We start from the raw sequence: 17,632 nt of genomic DNA, 5'->3' as shown, positions 1-17,632 counted from the left end.
GCTTCAGTGCCAATCTGAAGGCTGTTTATGGTTCTGTTGTTGCTGTTTTTTATTTAAGGACTGCAGTTGCCTGGCAAGTCAAGTGTTACTCTCAAGTATATTGCTCAAAAGGGAAGGGCCGAATTTTATCACCAAGGAAGGTAAGAGCTGCTTCCACGTGACTCTTCTGAGGAAGCAGCTGTGTGTTTAGTTGCAATGAACATGAATAATAGCTGTGCATGCCAGCAGTTGTGGAGCTCTTTTCTCTGCCATTCAGAGCAATTTCTGCATTAAATAGGAGATGCAAATTGATGGTGGGGTGGGGAATGAGCTGCTGGGTATATGAGTGCTTTTAGATTGTTTGTAGGCCAGTGCTGTATCTGGTTGTAATTTTGAATGCATAGATGAGAAAAAAAGAACAGGATTTGACCTTACAAAGAAAACAGAAACAAAAGACAAGTCTAAATGTCTGTAACAGTCTGAACTATATGAGGCTTTCTACTGAATTTTTATTCTGCTTTGACGTGATCTCACTTCAGCTCAATGTAGCTGTGATGCTCTGGTTTTGTATAATGGCTTTGTTTTAGAGCACAGGGTCTAAATTCCTGTATATAATTCTGAGAAGGCTACTGAGGCTTTGGGATTTTGTGCTGCAAAGTTTGGGTTTTTGTCTTTTTTCCCAAAGATTGCTTTTTAGTTGTCTTTTTATATATAACTACTCAGAAAAAAAGAGGGCTATTCAAATCAAATAATATAGTCTCAGTTACTCATCAGGCAGTGGGACTTCCCACCTCATGTTACAGAGCCCTGCTTCTTCATTTTGGTATGAGATGGCTGCTTCATGTGAGAAGAGCTGTCATATTGGCATAGACATGCATTATATCTGTACTGCTATGTTAAAAAGATGATAGAATCTGTAGGATATTCTGAGCTGGAAGGGACCCAGAAGGATCATCATCCTTCACAGCACACCCCAGCCATCCCCCCACATGCCTGAGAGCTTCCTGAGCTGTCAGGCTGGTGCTGTGCCCAGTCCTGGGGAGCCTGGTCAGTGCCCAGCCACCTCTGGTGAGGAACCTTTTCTTGATACCCAACCTGAACCTCCCCTGCCTCAGCTCCAGCCATTTCCTCGATCCTGTCACTGTCAGCAGAGTGAGGAGATGTGCTCCTGCCCCTCTGCTGCCCCTGCTGGGGATGTTGCAGACCCCAGTGAGGTCTGTCCTCAGTGTCCTCTGCTCTGGGCTCAACAAGCCAAGTCACCTCAGCCACTCCTCACAGGGCTTCCCTGCTAAATCCTTCAACATCTTCCTGTGCCTCCTTTGGATACTTTCTAACATCTTTCTATCTTTCTTCTCTTGTGGTGCCCAAAATAGCACACAGGACTGGAAAGCCACCTCAAATGGAATCAAACACACTGGCTGATAACCCAGTGCATTGCTGCAGTCTGCACAGTAGGACATGCAGGCTCTGAAGTGGCCTTGTCCAGCAGTAAGCTGTAGTGTTGTGAGGCTCTGGCAGCCTCAGGAGCTTTCCCTGGTCCTTTGTAGGTTGTGTTCTTTGCTCTAGAAACAGCTCAAGGCAGATTCCCTAACCTCTGTAAGCAAGCAGTGTTACCCCTTACAACCATTGATGATGAACTTAAAAACGCTGTTGAAATCAATTAGGCCCAAAAAAGTGCAATTGTGCCTCTGGGTGTTCAGAGCTGACTTGCACAGCCCTCTCAGTGCCATCCCATGTGAGACAGTGGGTGATGATGCCCTTTTTAACATGCACCTTGTATTGAATGGTCTGAGTCCGACTAAGACTGCCCTGCATGGGCACTGAGACTGACATTAGTAATCACCCAATCAATAAAACAGATACCTAAAAACAGAGGCTGAAGAGCTTTAGGTTCTGCAGTTTGAGGATGTACCTTATGATGGGGTGTACCTTTACAGGCCAAATTTCTGTGTAGATTTATTTTCCCCAATATATTGCAAGAACAGGTGATATTATAGGTGTCTCTACAGCATTCACAGCAAATTCAGCTGAAATCTGGTTTGGCTTTTTCATAACAACATACACTGGGAGACAGGGAACTTGATTGCATCTGAATTTTAGATGTAGAGCATAGTAGATAAGTGCAGATTCAGAATTAACTGGTCTCATCAAACTTGCCTTATTGCTGTTAAATGAAAACCTGTGCATCTTTTTTTGCTCGTGTTTTGTTTTTCTTTTCTTTGTTCAATGCCTTTAGGTACTGTTGCTGAGCACATTGAAAGAATCTACAGACGAGCAGGCAGCAGAAAGCTCTGGTTTGTATACAAATGTTGTGTTCCTTCTGGCTTACACCAGTTTTGTTTTCCTAATGTTTTTATAGAAAGTAAGGCTGGATTCTCACACGCTTAAAGGGGGCAAAATGGCAGCTTTCCTGACAGTTGTATTGGTGCATGGCAGCTGAAGGTCTGGTTTAATAGCCTTTAAAAAATTAAGAAGCAGTTTCTTACTGTTATCTTTTTAAATACAAAAGCAATAGGCTGGTTTTGCACTGAGTGCTATTGCCAATACACAGGCCTCATTACATTGAAATAATGTGAGAAGAATGTTAATATTCTTATTTCTTACAGGGCACGATAAAATATTGTCAATAGCTCTATGTAGGAAGGCTGGTGATAAGATATAAATCATTTAAGCTGACGCACTAACTCCGATTTATTGCCCTGAAGTAATTTGCTTTGAGCCTGACTTTGACACAATAACTTTAAAAGGTTTCAGCAAGTAGGTTGATATTTACATGTTGTTTATTAATTTCTTTGCCCTGAAGCTCAGTAGAAGTTTAATTTCTTTTTCTCAAAGTCAAGCCTGTCCTGAGCTCTGTTCTCTCACTCTGTAACTATTCCTAACAGGACAGTAAATATAAATATGTTTTTCATTTTTGTCTCTATGTACAGCTAAATGGGTCTTTTCCAATAATGACATAGACCCAAAATACCTTGGTGGTATTTTTTGTAATTAATAAAAATCAGAAGTATTTTTAGGAACAAAATATGTAAACTGTTTTTCATTTCTCTTCCCTGACTGCCATGTGACACACATATAGGTTGGTGTTGCGCTACAGTGCTGCATTTGCACAGAAATTTTCTTCTTCTATAACCCCACATATTACTACTTTACTGGTACATGGGAAACAGGTAAAGTGCCCAGAAATCTGAAGTGCAGCTCTGTGAGATATATTTTTTTTGCTTATTTGCATTTTGATAGTATCAGCTAATGCATTTTTGAAATGCTTTGCTCTTGATCTTAAGGAGTGTGTAGCAGTTTTCACAGGAATCAACATCAACTGTTTGAGTTTTTTACTAACACCATAGAATATTACAGCTTATTCCTCATCTCTGTGAATAAATGATTCTTAGTAGCCTCAAAACCTAAACTAGAAAAGCTCAATTACAGTTCTGTTAGGTGTGTATTTTGTCAGGAAATTATTATTAAATGTATTCATATCTTTAACCATCTACTGCATACATGGAAAAATGTGATTCTTAGAAGTAACAGCTTGTTTTTAACCTGGCAGGTGACACAAGTCTCTTCTTTTCATGCTGCACATGCAAAATATTACCTCAGCATGGAACACCCAGCAAGGCTTTGGTGTTATGTGTTATACTTTCTCTTGCAAAATCTTTCTGACTCTTCCTTAAATATATTTAAAAATTACCAAAGTTATCTTGCAAGATGATGAAAATGTCATAAAAGAGGAGCTGGCATTTCTCACCTGCCTTTGTTTAAGATGGTGTTGAGAAGAGAACAAGAAGCTTTTTATGGAACTGGTAGTTTAATGAGTTCTAACTAAATATATTTTTGATCCATTAACCTATATCTGAACTAAAAAATGAGAACCTACAGGAGATTGCATAAAATCTGATCCAAATTCCACTTTGTAAATAACGTATGTATTCACTGAGTTAATTTTGAGATTCTGCTGTGGCAGACTTCAGATTGCTGTCTGAATTCATTAAACTAGCATGTGATATGTAGTGGGATTGCTCTGTTTTCTGCCCTCAGGTCTGTTGTGCGCTTCGCAGCAAGTCTTTTAGGTAAACTAGTGGACAGCCTTGCACCATCTATTACTAATGTTTTAGTTCAGGGCAAGCAGGTAAGTCCTTGCTCCTCAGAACTGCACTAAGGAATGATAACAGAAACTAAACAAATGGCTTGTTCATTTTCAAGGCCTCTGATGCTTCTTTTAAAAGTATGCAATGGCTTAAAACAAACCTTATCAAAGAAGAGAAATCCAGAGAAAATAAATAATGTGTTTAATAATTGTATTTTGAATTGAATAGTAATAATTAATGAAAGATTAAAACTGAAAAGACAGTTCAGATTTATGGAAGACAGGAAGGGGCGTGATTTCTGAAACTCCTTGGGTTTAAGGTCTCCAGGGAGACCTTGGAAACCTTCCAGTGCCTAAAGGGGCTCCAGTAGAGCTGGAGAGGGACTTTCGACAAGGACCTGTAGACAGGACAAGAGGGAATTGCTTTCAAATGAAATAGGGCAGGTTTAGATTAGATTTTAGGAAGAAACTCTTCCCTGTGGGAGTGAGGAGGGCCTGGCACAGGCTGCCTGGCGAAGCTGTGGCTGCCCCATGCCTGGGAGTGTTCAGGTTGGATGGGTTTTGGAGCAGGAACGTTGTAACAAGATGTTCTTTAAGGTCCCTGCCCACCCAAACCTTTCTGTGATTGGTCTATATGCCCTCTTACTTGACAGAAGTAGATGGAGTGAAGTATTAAGGCATCTTTTAAAAGACTTCTTTAATGAAATGTAACCATTCTCTGTGTGATTGAGCATAAGACAACATGTGGGTGGCAGCTGAGCAAAAGGTCTGTCAGGGTTTCTGTTTCAAAGAAAGTTTAATTGTGTTTTTTCCTTTCCCAAGAACAACATTGTTTTTCTTGCTCAGCAGAATAATTTTAATTAAATTCATGAATAGTTGCTTCTAAATAATACAAATTGAATATGTCTGTATTTTTGTATTATGTATATGTATGTGTATACCTGCTTACATGCAATGTTGTTGTCTGACTCCAGACTGAGGTCTGGGTTTGTGCTTCTGGCGCTGCTCAGCTCTAGAGAAGGCTACACCTGCATGCACCATAATTTGAGGCCATTGGCAACTTTTTAACCTAACCTCCCTTCCTTGATCACATTATAACAATGATCTTTATTATAGCAGAAAAACTAGTGTTGCTGTCTTACTGACAGTAGATTAAAAACAAAACAGAATTGTAATAAAATTCCTTTTTTGTGGTTAAACAATCTGGTACCAGCAATATATTTTCTTAAAATTAAGGCTGTAACTTTTAGCATGCTAGTAGAAATAAGAAAACAAAACTATAAATTTAATTCTGAATTTTAATTGAGTTCCACAGCTGAAATGTATGAAATTATATAACTGTCTAAACCTAATGTACAGTCCTGATTATAGCCAAAGCAGTGGTCTTGTATTTTTATTTTAATTTGGAAAAACAGATTCCATATTCACTGTGGTTGTTAGTGAAGTTTATTACTTCAATAGCATCCAATTAACAGTATTAACAAGCATCAGCCATTGACATAAAATTACCCTTGGATTGTGAAGTTTTTAACAAGCAAAGCAAAGTTGATGCAGTTTAGTTTCTGAATTGCTTTGCAGTGCTTTCCTTGCTGTCCCCATCCTCTGAGCTGTTCTCCCTGTGCTGCAGGTGACGCTGGGAGCTTTTGGCCAGGAGGAAGCAGTTATTTCTAACCCCCTGTCACCTGCAGTGATTAAGGACATGATCTACGACAAATGCCGGCTGCAAGATGAAAGAGAAGCTGTGGTGCAGCAGGAACTTGTCATCCATATTGGCTGGATCATCTCCAACTCCCCAGAACTCTTCAGTGGAATGCTGAAGATACGGATTGGGTCAGTAAAGTACCTCTGGGATTGCAGGGGAATGTAGACTTCAGAGAAGCACAAGCCTGAATCAAGGTTAAAACATCATTTACCTCCCACCTGTTCTCTTTTCCTCCTTGACAAGGTGACCTACAAATAGGCTGTGCTGGAGTGCTGTCACATTCCATGGTATCTGCATTTACCTTGCTACCCACAGGAGTTAATAATTTTTTCTCATTTAGGAAGAGACATGCATTTGAATAAGCACTTCTTTGAAGAGGCCAGGTGCTACTGACTGAGATTTACTGAATCATTGAGCACGCTTTAGAATCAGAACTTAAGTGTTTCATCTTCCATATTTTTTTCCATAGAGAAAAATACAGTATTTCAGCACTGGAGGTAGATACCAGCAGCCTTTATTCTAGCATACAAGATTCATATTTTTTCTTTAGCAGTACATTCCAGTCATCATAAAACAAAAAATTGCCTGTATTACATTTAACTGGAAGTATCCTTTTGCACTTAAATGCTTTTCTGTCCCCTCCACAGATCCACGTTACTCCTCTTTCCTCCCCTTCCTTATTCTCTGTAGCTAATCCTTTTTGCAATTTTTTTCTTCTTTCTCCCAAGGTTAATGCTAGAGATTCAATTTCCTTTATTTCAGTGTTATCACCCACTCCAGTGAGCAAAATTAACCTTCTCACAGAAACGCCGTTCCACTTTGATAATGATTTGATTTAGTGTCTTGTTATTGATTTGTTTCCAGGCTTTCATGTTGAAATAGATCAAGTTTCTGACAGCCCTATTACTGTAAAAACTCCCAGCCAACTGACTTGAATTCACCTCTTATCAGTGAAGAGCTCAGCAGAAGGTCCATTCTTGACTTTGGTGTGGCTTGCAGGCCACTGCAAAGAGAAAATACCAGTGAGGAACTCACACACAGACACATCTGAGTGGGGAGAGAGTTCCTGAGCCAGCTGTGCTGTTAATCTTACTAACAAGGGGAGGACTCTCATCACCTGCTAAATTAAATGAAAGTAGCATGTTCTGCTAATGTAATGGACCATAATGCTCCCTGGTATCTTGTGCCTCCAATGCATGGTCCTGGAAACCTCAGATGTAAAGCAACACTGAACCAGCTGGCCAGGCATCTCCAAATTCTGGGTGGTTACTAAGAACTCTCTAGAAGGGATCAGGACTTGACTTAGACAAGCAGAAACATTCTGCACCTGGTTAATTAAACAGGTAAATGACCACGGAATGTGGCTGTGGAGAGGCCAGCCCAAATCTCTGACTGCATTTTCAGATAAACACAGAAAGGCTCTGATGTACCCAAGCCTTGATCAGGTGTTATGGACTATTTGAAGAAAAACTAGTTCAGTTTCCTTCTGTCAGTAAAGCCTACTTGAACTGAACCAGTGTAGAGGGTAAGAGGCTGAGTTCTGTGCTTATCCAGCTTCTGATGTGCCTGTACCTTATTTCATCTTTAATATTGCATCAGAGGCTGGAGCACTGGTTTTACATAATGTGCACAATAAAACTCAGCATTTTCCTTCAACACTCTGCCAAGTTCTGCCTCTCTGATACCTCAGGCTAAAAATCTTCACTGTTGCTACATTTTTATTGAATCAAATCTTCTTTCAAAAAGGAGCAGAAAGTGTGATAGACTGCAAAAAAGGAATTTCAAAGGCTAAAACTAGAAATAAACCCTGAAGTCTTTGTAAATGTAAAGTATTGTAAATTTTATGGCTTTTTAACACTCATCAGCAAAATGCATATACAGTCAGAGCATAATTCTGAGTAGGAATTTTAACATCAAAGGGCAGGTAAATGTTGGCCTTAATGAACATGGAATATAGGGAATGTAGTCCAATCAATCTTCTCCATGGAAAACATGGTTCACAACACATTTCTTAATTGCATTATCCCTTTCAGCTTGTATCATGTTCCAATCAAACAGGAAGAGTAGGAGAGTATTTGTCTGATATTTTATGCAGATCCTGGCAGCCAAATAGCAGGATTGTGTGGAATTCTTATGAGCTGTTTTATTAGAGTAATTTTTCCTATTTGGAAACTTTGTATTTAATGAATAAATCTATTCCTCCCTATGTAGATGGATTATCCATGCAATGAAGTATGAGCTGAAGATCCGTGCTGGGGATATGCCAGCCAAGGACTTGTACCAGATGTCCCCCAGTGAGGTGAAGCAGCTCCTGCTGGACATTCTGCAGCCTCAGCAGCCGGGCAGGTAACCAGGGCTGGGGCTGTGCCTCCTCATTTCATCCAGAGATGTTCCTGAACTGCCTTGTGTGCACCTGCAATCACCAGGCATCTGCAATCAGCTATGTCATTTTTTAAGGGAAGGTAGCAAAAATGCACTTTTTCATTATTTCACATGGGCCCAGGTTATAGAATTATTTCTTTTCTATTGCATATTCCCTTTTCAGCTTTATCTTTGTGGAAATCTCTTTACTGCCACAGAAAAGAGATCTGTCTGCTATAATGTGAACTGTTACACTCTTTGATGTGGGGAAAGAAGCCAAAAATTACCCAATACCTCCACTTAAGTGACTTGTAGGAACAGTTTATCTGCTGTTCAGTGCCTGCTTTCTCCTAGGTTATTATATGAGTAAGAGCAGATGTTCTCTAGCATTCTTAAAAGATAGTGCTGCTGCCTGAAACTTGGAGTCTTTTCTCCAAGCTGTAACCAGCTGCCAAAAAGAACATTCATTGTGATACCAAGTATGCAAGACAAAAGTTAAAATTGCAGTATTACCACTTAACTTTATTGGTAAGAGTGAAGTCAGAACTCTTCCTCTTGGTTTTACTTCTGGTTAAGTTAAACTTCGGCACATAATATTGCTGATAATTTCCATAGCCCTTGACTGAATGGGTGATGGGCTTTTCCTCTCAACAAAGGAATTACAGCACACATCCTGCTGTTTCTGTTCCTGCTGCATTCAAAACACACCTGTGTTTTTTCCCAGCCTATAATCCCTGAGAAAAGAGCTCCTTCAGTCACTGCCTCACCTCTCAGTCCCACTGGCTCTGTTCTGTATCTCCCAGATGCTTTTCAGACCTTGGCTGTGCTGCTCAGTTCTTGCTGTTCAGTGCTGTCCCTGCTCATGCTGGGGCTGACATTGTCCTGTGAAACCAGAGCAGAACAAGCCCTTGGCAGCATTTTCCATTCAATATTAATGCTCTTTAGGAAGCATTTGGTCAGTCTCAGTGAGCAATTCAAGCACCACCTTTTGTCAGAGATTTTACCTGCATTGCCACAGCAGCTGCTGCTTTTGATGCTGTAGCACATGATGGGCAGGTCACTGAAGGGCACTTGGGTTGAGTTTCTGAGGATGAGGATTCTTTTTTGAGTTATATGAGTACAAAAACTCACCAGCATATCCTTCGAAACTTTCAAGCTTCTAACTTCCTGTACAGTATTGCGAACTCGTTTTTCCTTGCCCATTACTGACTTGTTTTTACAAGTTTTCTGCCTGCCAGGAAATACAGAATACTCTTTTTTTCCCCTTCTTTATTTATTTTTTTCTTTTTGAGGACAGCTTTTCCTACTCTTGTGATTTTTTTAGGAAAAAAAAATCTCTGATAATGTGATACCATAGCTCACTGCCAATTAATCTGTCATACAGGAAGGGCTAATGGTCTATTTACCTCCCTAACAGTCTCTCCACAACTAACCTCTCTCCGAGTTTTCACAGAAGACATTTTTGCAAGCACAGACTTCACAGATTACACTTCTAAATCTATTTATGTAGGTCACAAGATTGCTAGAAACTCTTTTTAAATGGAGTATTGTTCTTTTAATGGTCTAACCAGTTCTGAAACTCCCTTTGCTTATTCAGTTTGCAAGACTCTTTTCTGACCCTATTAATGTAGGTGGGTCAGAGCATTTTTGACATCTTCAAATACTTCCTTTTTTGTATTAAGAAAACAACTTGTTATTTTTACCACACCACTGATCTTTTTGCTTTTATGGAAGTTTTCTTATCCTAATCCAAGGACAGAGCTGTACAGAGAATAAGATGGAACTGTCATAGTAGACACACCTTTTTGGTAGTTTAGTGTTTAATTGAGAAGTGATTTATGAGAAATTTTTTCTTACCTGTTTACCCAATAATAGTAATACAGGAAAAGAGCCCACACTGCATGTTGGCTTAGCCCTGGCTTCATAGGGTTAACTTTAAACATACACTTTCTGAGAACAAAGGAGATACCCATTACCTAGAGCTCAAACTTTTCAGAAAATGCACTACCTAGTGATAATTGCTTCCCTTTTATTCTTAAAAAAAAACCAACAAAAAACAAAAAAACCAAACAAAAAACCAAACAAACAAAAAAAAAACCCCAACAAACCAAAACACAGAAAAACCCCAAACTAACACTTATGTCTGCTTTGTCTTGTGGTGTAAAGCTGGGACTGAACTACACTAAGAAACTTAAGTGTAAAAAAAAACACCAAAAAAATCCCCCCAAAAAAACAAAAAAAAAAACCCAAAAAAACCCAACAAACCAAAACACAGAAAAAACCCAAACCAACACTCTGTCTGCTTTGTCTTGTGGTGTAGCTGAGACTGAGCTACACTGAAAAACTTAAGTGTAAAACCATGCAGGCAGTTGTGATATTTTGGCAATTTCATCAAGCACGCTGGTGTCTGCAGGAACAAGTCATTTTACAGACACTTAGAATTCAAAAAGCAGCTAAGGACTAAGTAACTTGAGGAAATCCTCTCTGTCAAATACATTCAGGACAGCCACACAAGACTTAAATCTGTCTTGTGAATTCACCCATTAATTCATACCCGCGGATGCCACTTCTTCAAGTTCCATTGCTGGTGTTTTAAACATTTTGGCTAAAGCCCCATTCCTATAGTAACACTGAGGAGAAAAAATAGAAAAGTTAAATTCCATACTTGATGGTTTTAAGTAAAAAAGAAAAAAGCTGGTATACTTGTGAAGGCAAACAGGATTTGTGATTCATGAAGAATGTGACTCAGTTTGCTTAAAGCCTGAGTTTTACAAAACCATTCTGTTGAATTTTCTAGATTTGCAGGCCACTTGTTTTCTACAGACCATCAGGAAAAACCCCTGCCTTCAACAATTCTGCTGAAATGCATTTTTCTTGTAGGATTAGACCTGATGAATTTGATCTGCTGCTGTTACTGGCCTGCACTGGGTGGATTTCATAATTGTTGCTTCTTCTGCAGCTCCATAAAGCACAGACACCCCCAAGGGTGACACTGAGCTCTCTGCTGAGCCCCTGTGTTTGCTTTAGGTGCCCCTCAGCAGAGAGCACAGCCTGCACACGGTGCTGTGTGTGCAGCAGAGGTGCCTGTGGCTCCCTGCTCACCTGCCTGGCTCCCAGGGTGTGCAGTGCCAGGGGTGCTGGGTGGCTCCCAGGGTGTGCAGTGCCAGGGGTGCTGGGTGGCTCCCAGGGTGTGCAGTGCCAGGGGTGCTGGGTGGCTCCCTGCTCACCTGCCTGGCTCCCAGGGTGTGCAGTGCCAGGGGTGCTGAGGCTGTCCCTGTGTGCCCCCAGGAGCTGGCTCAACAGGAGGCAGCTGGATGGCTCCCTGAACAGAACCCCTGCGGGCTTCTACGACCGCGTGTGGCAGATCCTGGAGAGAACCCCCAACGGCCTCATCGTGGCAGGGAGGTTCCTGCCCCAGGTAATCCCACAGACAGCTCAGGTGCTGCTGCTCCACCTGCCCATAATGCTGAAATACCTTACCATTAATGGCTATTTCATGCCATCATGTTATACTTAGAGTAACTTGTTAACTGGGGGGAAATAATTCAAGTTTTCTATTTTATTTGGAGTACAATACAATTAGAATAGAATGAAAGCAAATTATTTCTATTAAAGCACATTTATAAAACTGTAAGTGTAGAAGATTCTTTCTGAGTCATGAACTCTGAAATCTGCTCCCTTTTTGATTACAAAAAGGTTATTATTTCTTAGTTGAATATTATTTGTTCAGCAAGCAAGTAGGCTCTGCCTGGGGGTGGGTTTGATTTAATGCATGTGGTTTTTTATTAAAAGTATGATTTGTTTTTCAGCAACCAACCTTATCGGATATGACGATGTATGAAATGAATTTTTCCCTCCTAGTTGAAGATATGCTGCAAAACATTGACCAGCCCCAGTACAGGCAGATCATTGTGGAGGTCTGTGGCCAATAACTAATGACATTTTATAGTGTGCATTAGTATGTCACAGCCTAAAACAAAAAAATAACTTTGACTCAAATATTTGAAGAAATAGCATTTTCCATATAAACACTTGCTTCAGAGTTTCTCCATAGGTTTTTATGATTAAACAGGTTCCTGTTACATGTTCAGAACAGTGAGTTCATGATGTTCTTCCCCTTCAGCAAATATTAATGACACCAGCAATACAATTAGGTCAGAGGAGGTAAAAATCTAATAATTCCACTGTAGCTTTCCTTCAAGTCCTTAGCCCATGCCTTTTCCTAACAATTTCCTACACCTAAGGAGAACTGCTCTGAAATAACCAGCTTGCCCTCTGAACAATTCTTCTTTTCCTTTTTGCTGAGGCTGCCTAGTGAGCAGTTTTACACTACTGAATCAGCCACCTTCCCACTTCCTTGTGTTCCTCATCCTAACAGGAGAGCAAGAGCTGTTTAAATCCTTCCCCCACTGCACACAATGTTTGTTGTAGAACAGATCAGGAGCAGCTGCACTGTTGGTACCTGGCATCTGTGCTGTCAGCAGCACTCACTGTTAGTCCATGCCCCTGGTGCTTGTGAGTGCTCCTCCCCAGGAACATCCAACCCCTCCAAATTCTGGCTCACAGCTCATGCTCAGGCTGCTTGCTGGAGCACTCCAGTTTTTGCTAACAGGTAACACAATTACCAAACCCAAGGTGACCCATGCAGACTCCACTTCTTACCTGCAGATGTTAAACAGGACTTTCATCATGCCCACCTTTCTATTTTAAACCCCTCTCAGATGTAAGAAACGTCAGCTCTGATGAACTGAGGCTTTACTGCTGACTGTTCTCTTTGGTTTTTATAAACTTCATCATAACAGAATTTTAGCAGCTGTGATTATGCCTCAGAACACCAAATGCTGAGGTTCAGTGTTTGCTGCCTTCCACTCTCCCCACAGCATTTGTGCAGCCACACAGTGAACTGAATAAAATGGAAAATAACTTCCCTGGCTCCCAGCCAAGTTAGATGTTAATGTCAATCATTTACACCATGCCCTTACCTAGGCAGTCACCAGCAATTGTAACCTTTCATAAAAGCCTGCTTTTCCAGTGATTCTTTTATCAAAGTCAGGATTCTATTATCTGTGCCCTATTACCTGTGCCATTATTAAATGGCTTCCTGCTTGAAAGAGGCATATGCAATTACTAGCAGTGCTATTATGTAACTTGAATTTAAAAAAATGAAATTTAAAGTCTTACAATCTTTTTATGTCCTCTAGTTGCTGATGGTTATATCTGTTATTTTGGAGAGAAATCCTGAGCTAGAGTTCCAGGACAAAGTGGACTTGGACAAGGTGGTGCAAGAAGCATTTCATGACTTCCAGAAAGATCACAGCAGTCCAAAGGGAGCTGAAAATCAAGTGAGTAAAATATTGCTGTCTTACCAAATTTACCATTCTTATTGAAGTTCCTTCTGAATGTTAATTCTGTGCAGTTCAGAGTAAAAAGCAATTGACAGAAGTTCAGAAAGGAACACAAATAAGAAATTAATATACCCAATGCTGCCTAGGTCTGCAAAGAGCCTCTAAGAAGAGATGAAAGAGGTGCACTTTATTGCTGAGTTGTAAATTCAAAATGTTACAGTAAGGAGAATACTCTGTGTTCCATGGCTCTGAAATGGGACTCTTAGTGAGCTGGAAGAGTTCTCCTCAAAGGGGAAAAAATTCATTAGGAGGGACACTAGAACAGAGAAGAGTTAAAAATAACAAAAGAAACTATAAAAAATAACAAAAGAAATAACAAAAGTTCAGTGAGGAAGTGTGAACTTAGCCTCTTATGAACACAGAGACTAAGAAAACTTTAATAACCAAAGAATTCATATTGACAGCATTAAAGTAGGAACTTGAGATACAGAACTGTTCTTAGTTACTGATTTTTCTGTTAGATTTGCATTCATGAACTGGCAAAAGTTTGGCTAAAATTCTAGAAGAATAAATACTTTTAATATATTTTTCACTAGAATTAGCATAGGTTTTATGCTTTATAAATCTCTGAATAGTCTCACTACAAGTTTTGGTGCCTCAAAGCTCTGAAATTCTGTAATAAAGGCAGGTTATTGGCCTGGCTGAAGGAGGAGATAAAACAGTGGGACAAGTCCCAGAGCTACTGAGGATGATCCTCCTCGCTCCAGCTGGCATTTTGTTGTGGACAATATATTTGAAGTTATCTGTGCTAGCTCTGAAGAATCTATTGATTCATAGCATTGACATGCAGCAGCCCTTCCTCTTACTGAATGTTTAGTTCCTTTAAAAGATGAGGAAGGATGTGCTGCTTAAGAACTCTTTCAAATGTTTCACTGTTCACTCTTGTGCCACTGACTTTTCGTACTAAGGTTTGAAAGCAAGCCAGACACGCAGCCCCAGCAGTGTGTCAGTTTGGACAATGCCTTTGTTTAGAGAAGAACACAATTTCCTGGAAATTATCATCCTTTTGGTCCATGGTGGAGGGTGGTGACTCTGTGGCCATAGCAAAACCACCCATCATCCACAAAAATGGCTCTCAAGTGCCAGCTCCACACAGCACCTGGAATTTGCTACTGACTTTTGTGACAAGCTACAAATCCCCAGTGGGTACAAACAGAAAGGAAAATGCCATGCAAACCCCAGTTTTTACTGGTGCTGCCTTAGCCTCTGTTGAAGTGATGGATTTTTTTCTCCAAGCCCAGACCTACTTAGAATAATGCCTTTTTGTCTCTTGGAAAGAACCCCCAGCTCAGAGTTGTGACTAGTATTTAAGATTGTTGTTGGAAATTCAGTTCCTTACATTAAAATTTTTTGGAACCTGGCTCTCCCCTATTCCCAGGTGGATGCTGCTGGCAGTAACTGTAACCCTGTCTGGGATTGTTCCTAGGGTGCTGTCTCAAGGTTTCCTGACACTGTCAAAGCTCCTGGTTTGTCTGAACTAAGGTCTTCCATTAAATGGGCTTGCAAATATTTTGAACTTTGTTAATTCCCTGTTAACATATAATAAATGTCAAAAGTATTTATTCTAGTAAGTTCAGACACACCCTAAAACTACAGAAGTCTTATTATTTTCTCCACACAGTCTCTGCCCTTGATTTAATAAAAGTAACTAATTTCCTGAATTAAAGCATTAAAGCTTTTTTAGAGCAGCTAATACATAATTTGAGAGTAAGCAGGTGTTTTAATGTCACTAACTGTGAAAAACAGGTGTTCAGTGAAGGACACCTATTTTGGTGATCTGATTAATGGATGAGTTCATGTGCTACCTGTGGTTTGGATCTTGGATTTTTTCCTTCTGAATAAATCTTCAGTCAGTTTACACCTCATGCACACCCAAGGCCCTGGCTCACCATTCTACCACACAGGCACCACACAGCTGCATGTTTTAGGAGAGCAGTTGTTCTCTGACAGCTATGACATTTTAAAAAATGTTAAGAAGGTGGTATCTGTGCAGTCCTGGAAATCTCAGTGAAGAAATATATGCAGGTAAGTACATATGGGAGATTTCTGAAAACTGAGCAGAATTATTCTCTAGTTTTAGAGTCAAAAAACACATTTGCATTTTTACCATGTCTGATGTTGTTCTTGTTTCCCTGAGTGTGGCTGCTTTCCACATTCACACTAATGGCAGCCTCTGTTCCCTCTCAGCAGAGTGACATGACTGCATTCTACAACACCCACCCGCTTGGGAAAAAGGGAACGTGCAGCTACTTGAGCAAGGCTGTGATCACTTTGCTGCTGGAAGGGGAAATGAAATCAAGCCACGATGATCCTTGCACCATTAGCTAAAGTTTGGCACCCAGCACTGGAATTGTTGCTTTACTTAGTGTTCATGCATTTTTCAAGCCAATTATAAGGGACTGGTTTGAAGGGTAACCCTGGCTAGTGACACAAATGCATCCTGTCCTTTGCTGAAAGAAGTGCCATTAAAGATACCAAGTGCCACCAGATTTTTTCCTTTCTCAGCTATGCAGCATGAAACTGAGCACACGAAGTTTAGTCCTATGGTATTTGATTAAGTTGAATGGGAATGTATTTATGATTTTAAAGAATGCATTTACTGTAGCTGGTAAATTCAAGGGAACGGCAGTATGAGATTTTGTCCTTATACCTCTATTTATTTATAATTGCACACAAGTAGAAGAGAAATGAATATGCATACCAATCAGTGTGGAAATACAAAAACTGGATTATTTTCTTATTATTCTACAAACAAATTGGAGGTGAAGTATTTTATTCTCTTAAGGTTTTCTTTATCAGTTCAAGTGACAGCATTCATTTAATGTGTTGGGTTTTTTAATTTACAGGCTGGTAACTTGATATACAGGTTTCATCCTAACAGAACAACTTTTTATCTCTAGCAATACACATCACTGTATTTTCCCAGTTGTTATTTAAACATCTGTAAGTTAACAAGGGAAATGTATGGTAACACAATAAAAGTTTGTTTTTTAAAAAAAGGCAAACAAGCTGTATTTAAATTAAAATCAATGAAGAGATAACTTTGTATTACAAACGTTATCATGGTATTAAAGAATTCAAGATACACTTATTTATCTCCTAAATGTGTGAAAACACTGTATGCTATATGCTTTATTTTGGTGAAAATAATAAAAAGCAAATGCTTGTAAAAAAAAAAAAAACTGTCAAAAATACTCTGACATGCAAAGAGCCTCCTGCTGACTGTAGTGGCAACCTTTGACCTGCTACTACTAGGAACCACCCTGCAGCACTGAAGTGCCACTTTTAGCAGCACAAAACCCACTGAAGCTCTAGAACAGATCCATAAACATTTTGCTAATGAGCCTGATAGTGAGGAGCTGCAGCTCCCCTTGCTGTGGCACATTTCCTGTGCCAGCAGAGTGGGGGTGCCAGGGGAAGGGAAGCAGACCCAGAGGATGCCCCGTGGCTCGGGGTGGGCCCAGCCTGAGGAGGGTCAGTCCCTGGAGCAGCCCCGTGCTGGCTGCAGGGCTGCAGCAAGGAGGGGACAGCTCAGCAGAGCCCCAGTGGCAGCACTGGCTCAGCCACTCCTCCCAGCAGTACAGCAGGACCTGGCATTGCCACTGCACCACTGCCCTGGGAGGGACCAGCTGCACTGGACTGCACTCGTCCTTTCTGTTCAGTGTTGCCTGCAGCTGGCCGTGGCTCAGTGGTCACAGGAGCAGCAACATCTCTGTTTCCAGTAGGTTTTAGCAACACTATTTGAAATGGACATATCTCTGGCCATAAAATACAGAACATAACTCTTGTCTACAAACTGTAAAGCCTATTGAAAGGAAACAATCCTTTACATACAGACCCTCCACATGACTCCAGGCACTTTCTTAGACAGCAGGTCCAGTTCTGGTTTTGCAATTGCACATGATTTAAAGTGTAACTCAGTTTAATTCTTAGCCCTATTTTCTCCTTCTCTCCTGTTCCATTAGCACCTCAGTTATTGGTAAGCCTCAGGTTTGCTGATCTTGGTTTGAACTTTAGAACTGCAAACAAATGAAAATGCCAGTGACCATTTACCCTTATACAAACCTGGAATGAAAATCCATGCAAACTGCTCCTGTT

At 40.4% G+C, this 17,632-nt stretch overlaps 1 protein-coding gene across 4 annotated transcripts in view; it reads left to right on the top strand.

The window, feature by feature from the left end:
• The window catches only part of PHKB (phosphorylase kinase regulatory subunit beta), a 67,088-nt gene extending 50,372 nt beyond the window's left edge, over nucleotides 1-16,716 (top strand). For 2 of the 4 annotated variants that reach the window (XM_039721138.1, XM_039721135.1), the window contains 9 exons: nucleotides 59-140; nucleotides 2,216-2,273; nucleotides 4,018-4,108; nucleotides 5,694-5,896; nucleotides 7,980-8,114; nucleotides 11,418-11,547; nucleotides 11,939-12,046; nucleotides 13,331-13,471; nucleotides 15,725-16,716. In XM_039721138.1, the coding sequence (XP_039577072.1) occupies nucleotides 59-140; nucleotides 2,216-2,273; nucleotides 4,018-4,108; nucleotides 5,694-5,896; nucleotides 7,980-8,114; nucleotides 11,418-11,547; nucleotides 11,939-12,046; nucleotides 13,331-13,471; nucleotides 15,725-15,862 (1,086 nt within the window). In that variant the 3' untranslated portion in view covers nucleotides 15,863-16,716. Of the gene's footprint in view, nucleotides 1-58; nucleotides 141-2,215; nucleotides 2,274-3,058; nucleotides 3,150-4,017; nucleotides 4,109-5,693; nucleotides 5,897-7,979; nucleotides 8,115-11,417; nucleotides 11,548-11,938; nucleotides 12,047-13,330; nucleotides 13,472-15,721 lie in introns of all 4 variants that reach the window. The other 2 variants (XM_039721134.1, XM_039721136.1) reach the window with 2 other exon arrangements.
• The last annotated feature ends 916 nt before the right edge of the window (nucleotides 16,717-17,632 follow it).

The sequence above is a fragment of the Passer montanus genome, unplaced genomic scaffold (genome assembly GCF_014805655.1).
Source record: "Passer montanus isolate IOZ18808 unplaced genomic scaffold, ASM1480565v1 scaffold45, whole genome shotgun sequence".
NCBI lineage: Eukaryota > Metazoa > Chordata > Aves > Passeriformes > Passeridae > Passer > Passer montanus.
This window is presented reverse-complemented; position numbering and strand designations above follow the sequence as displayed.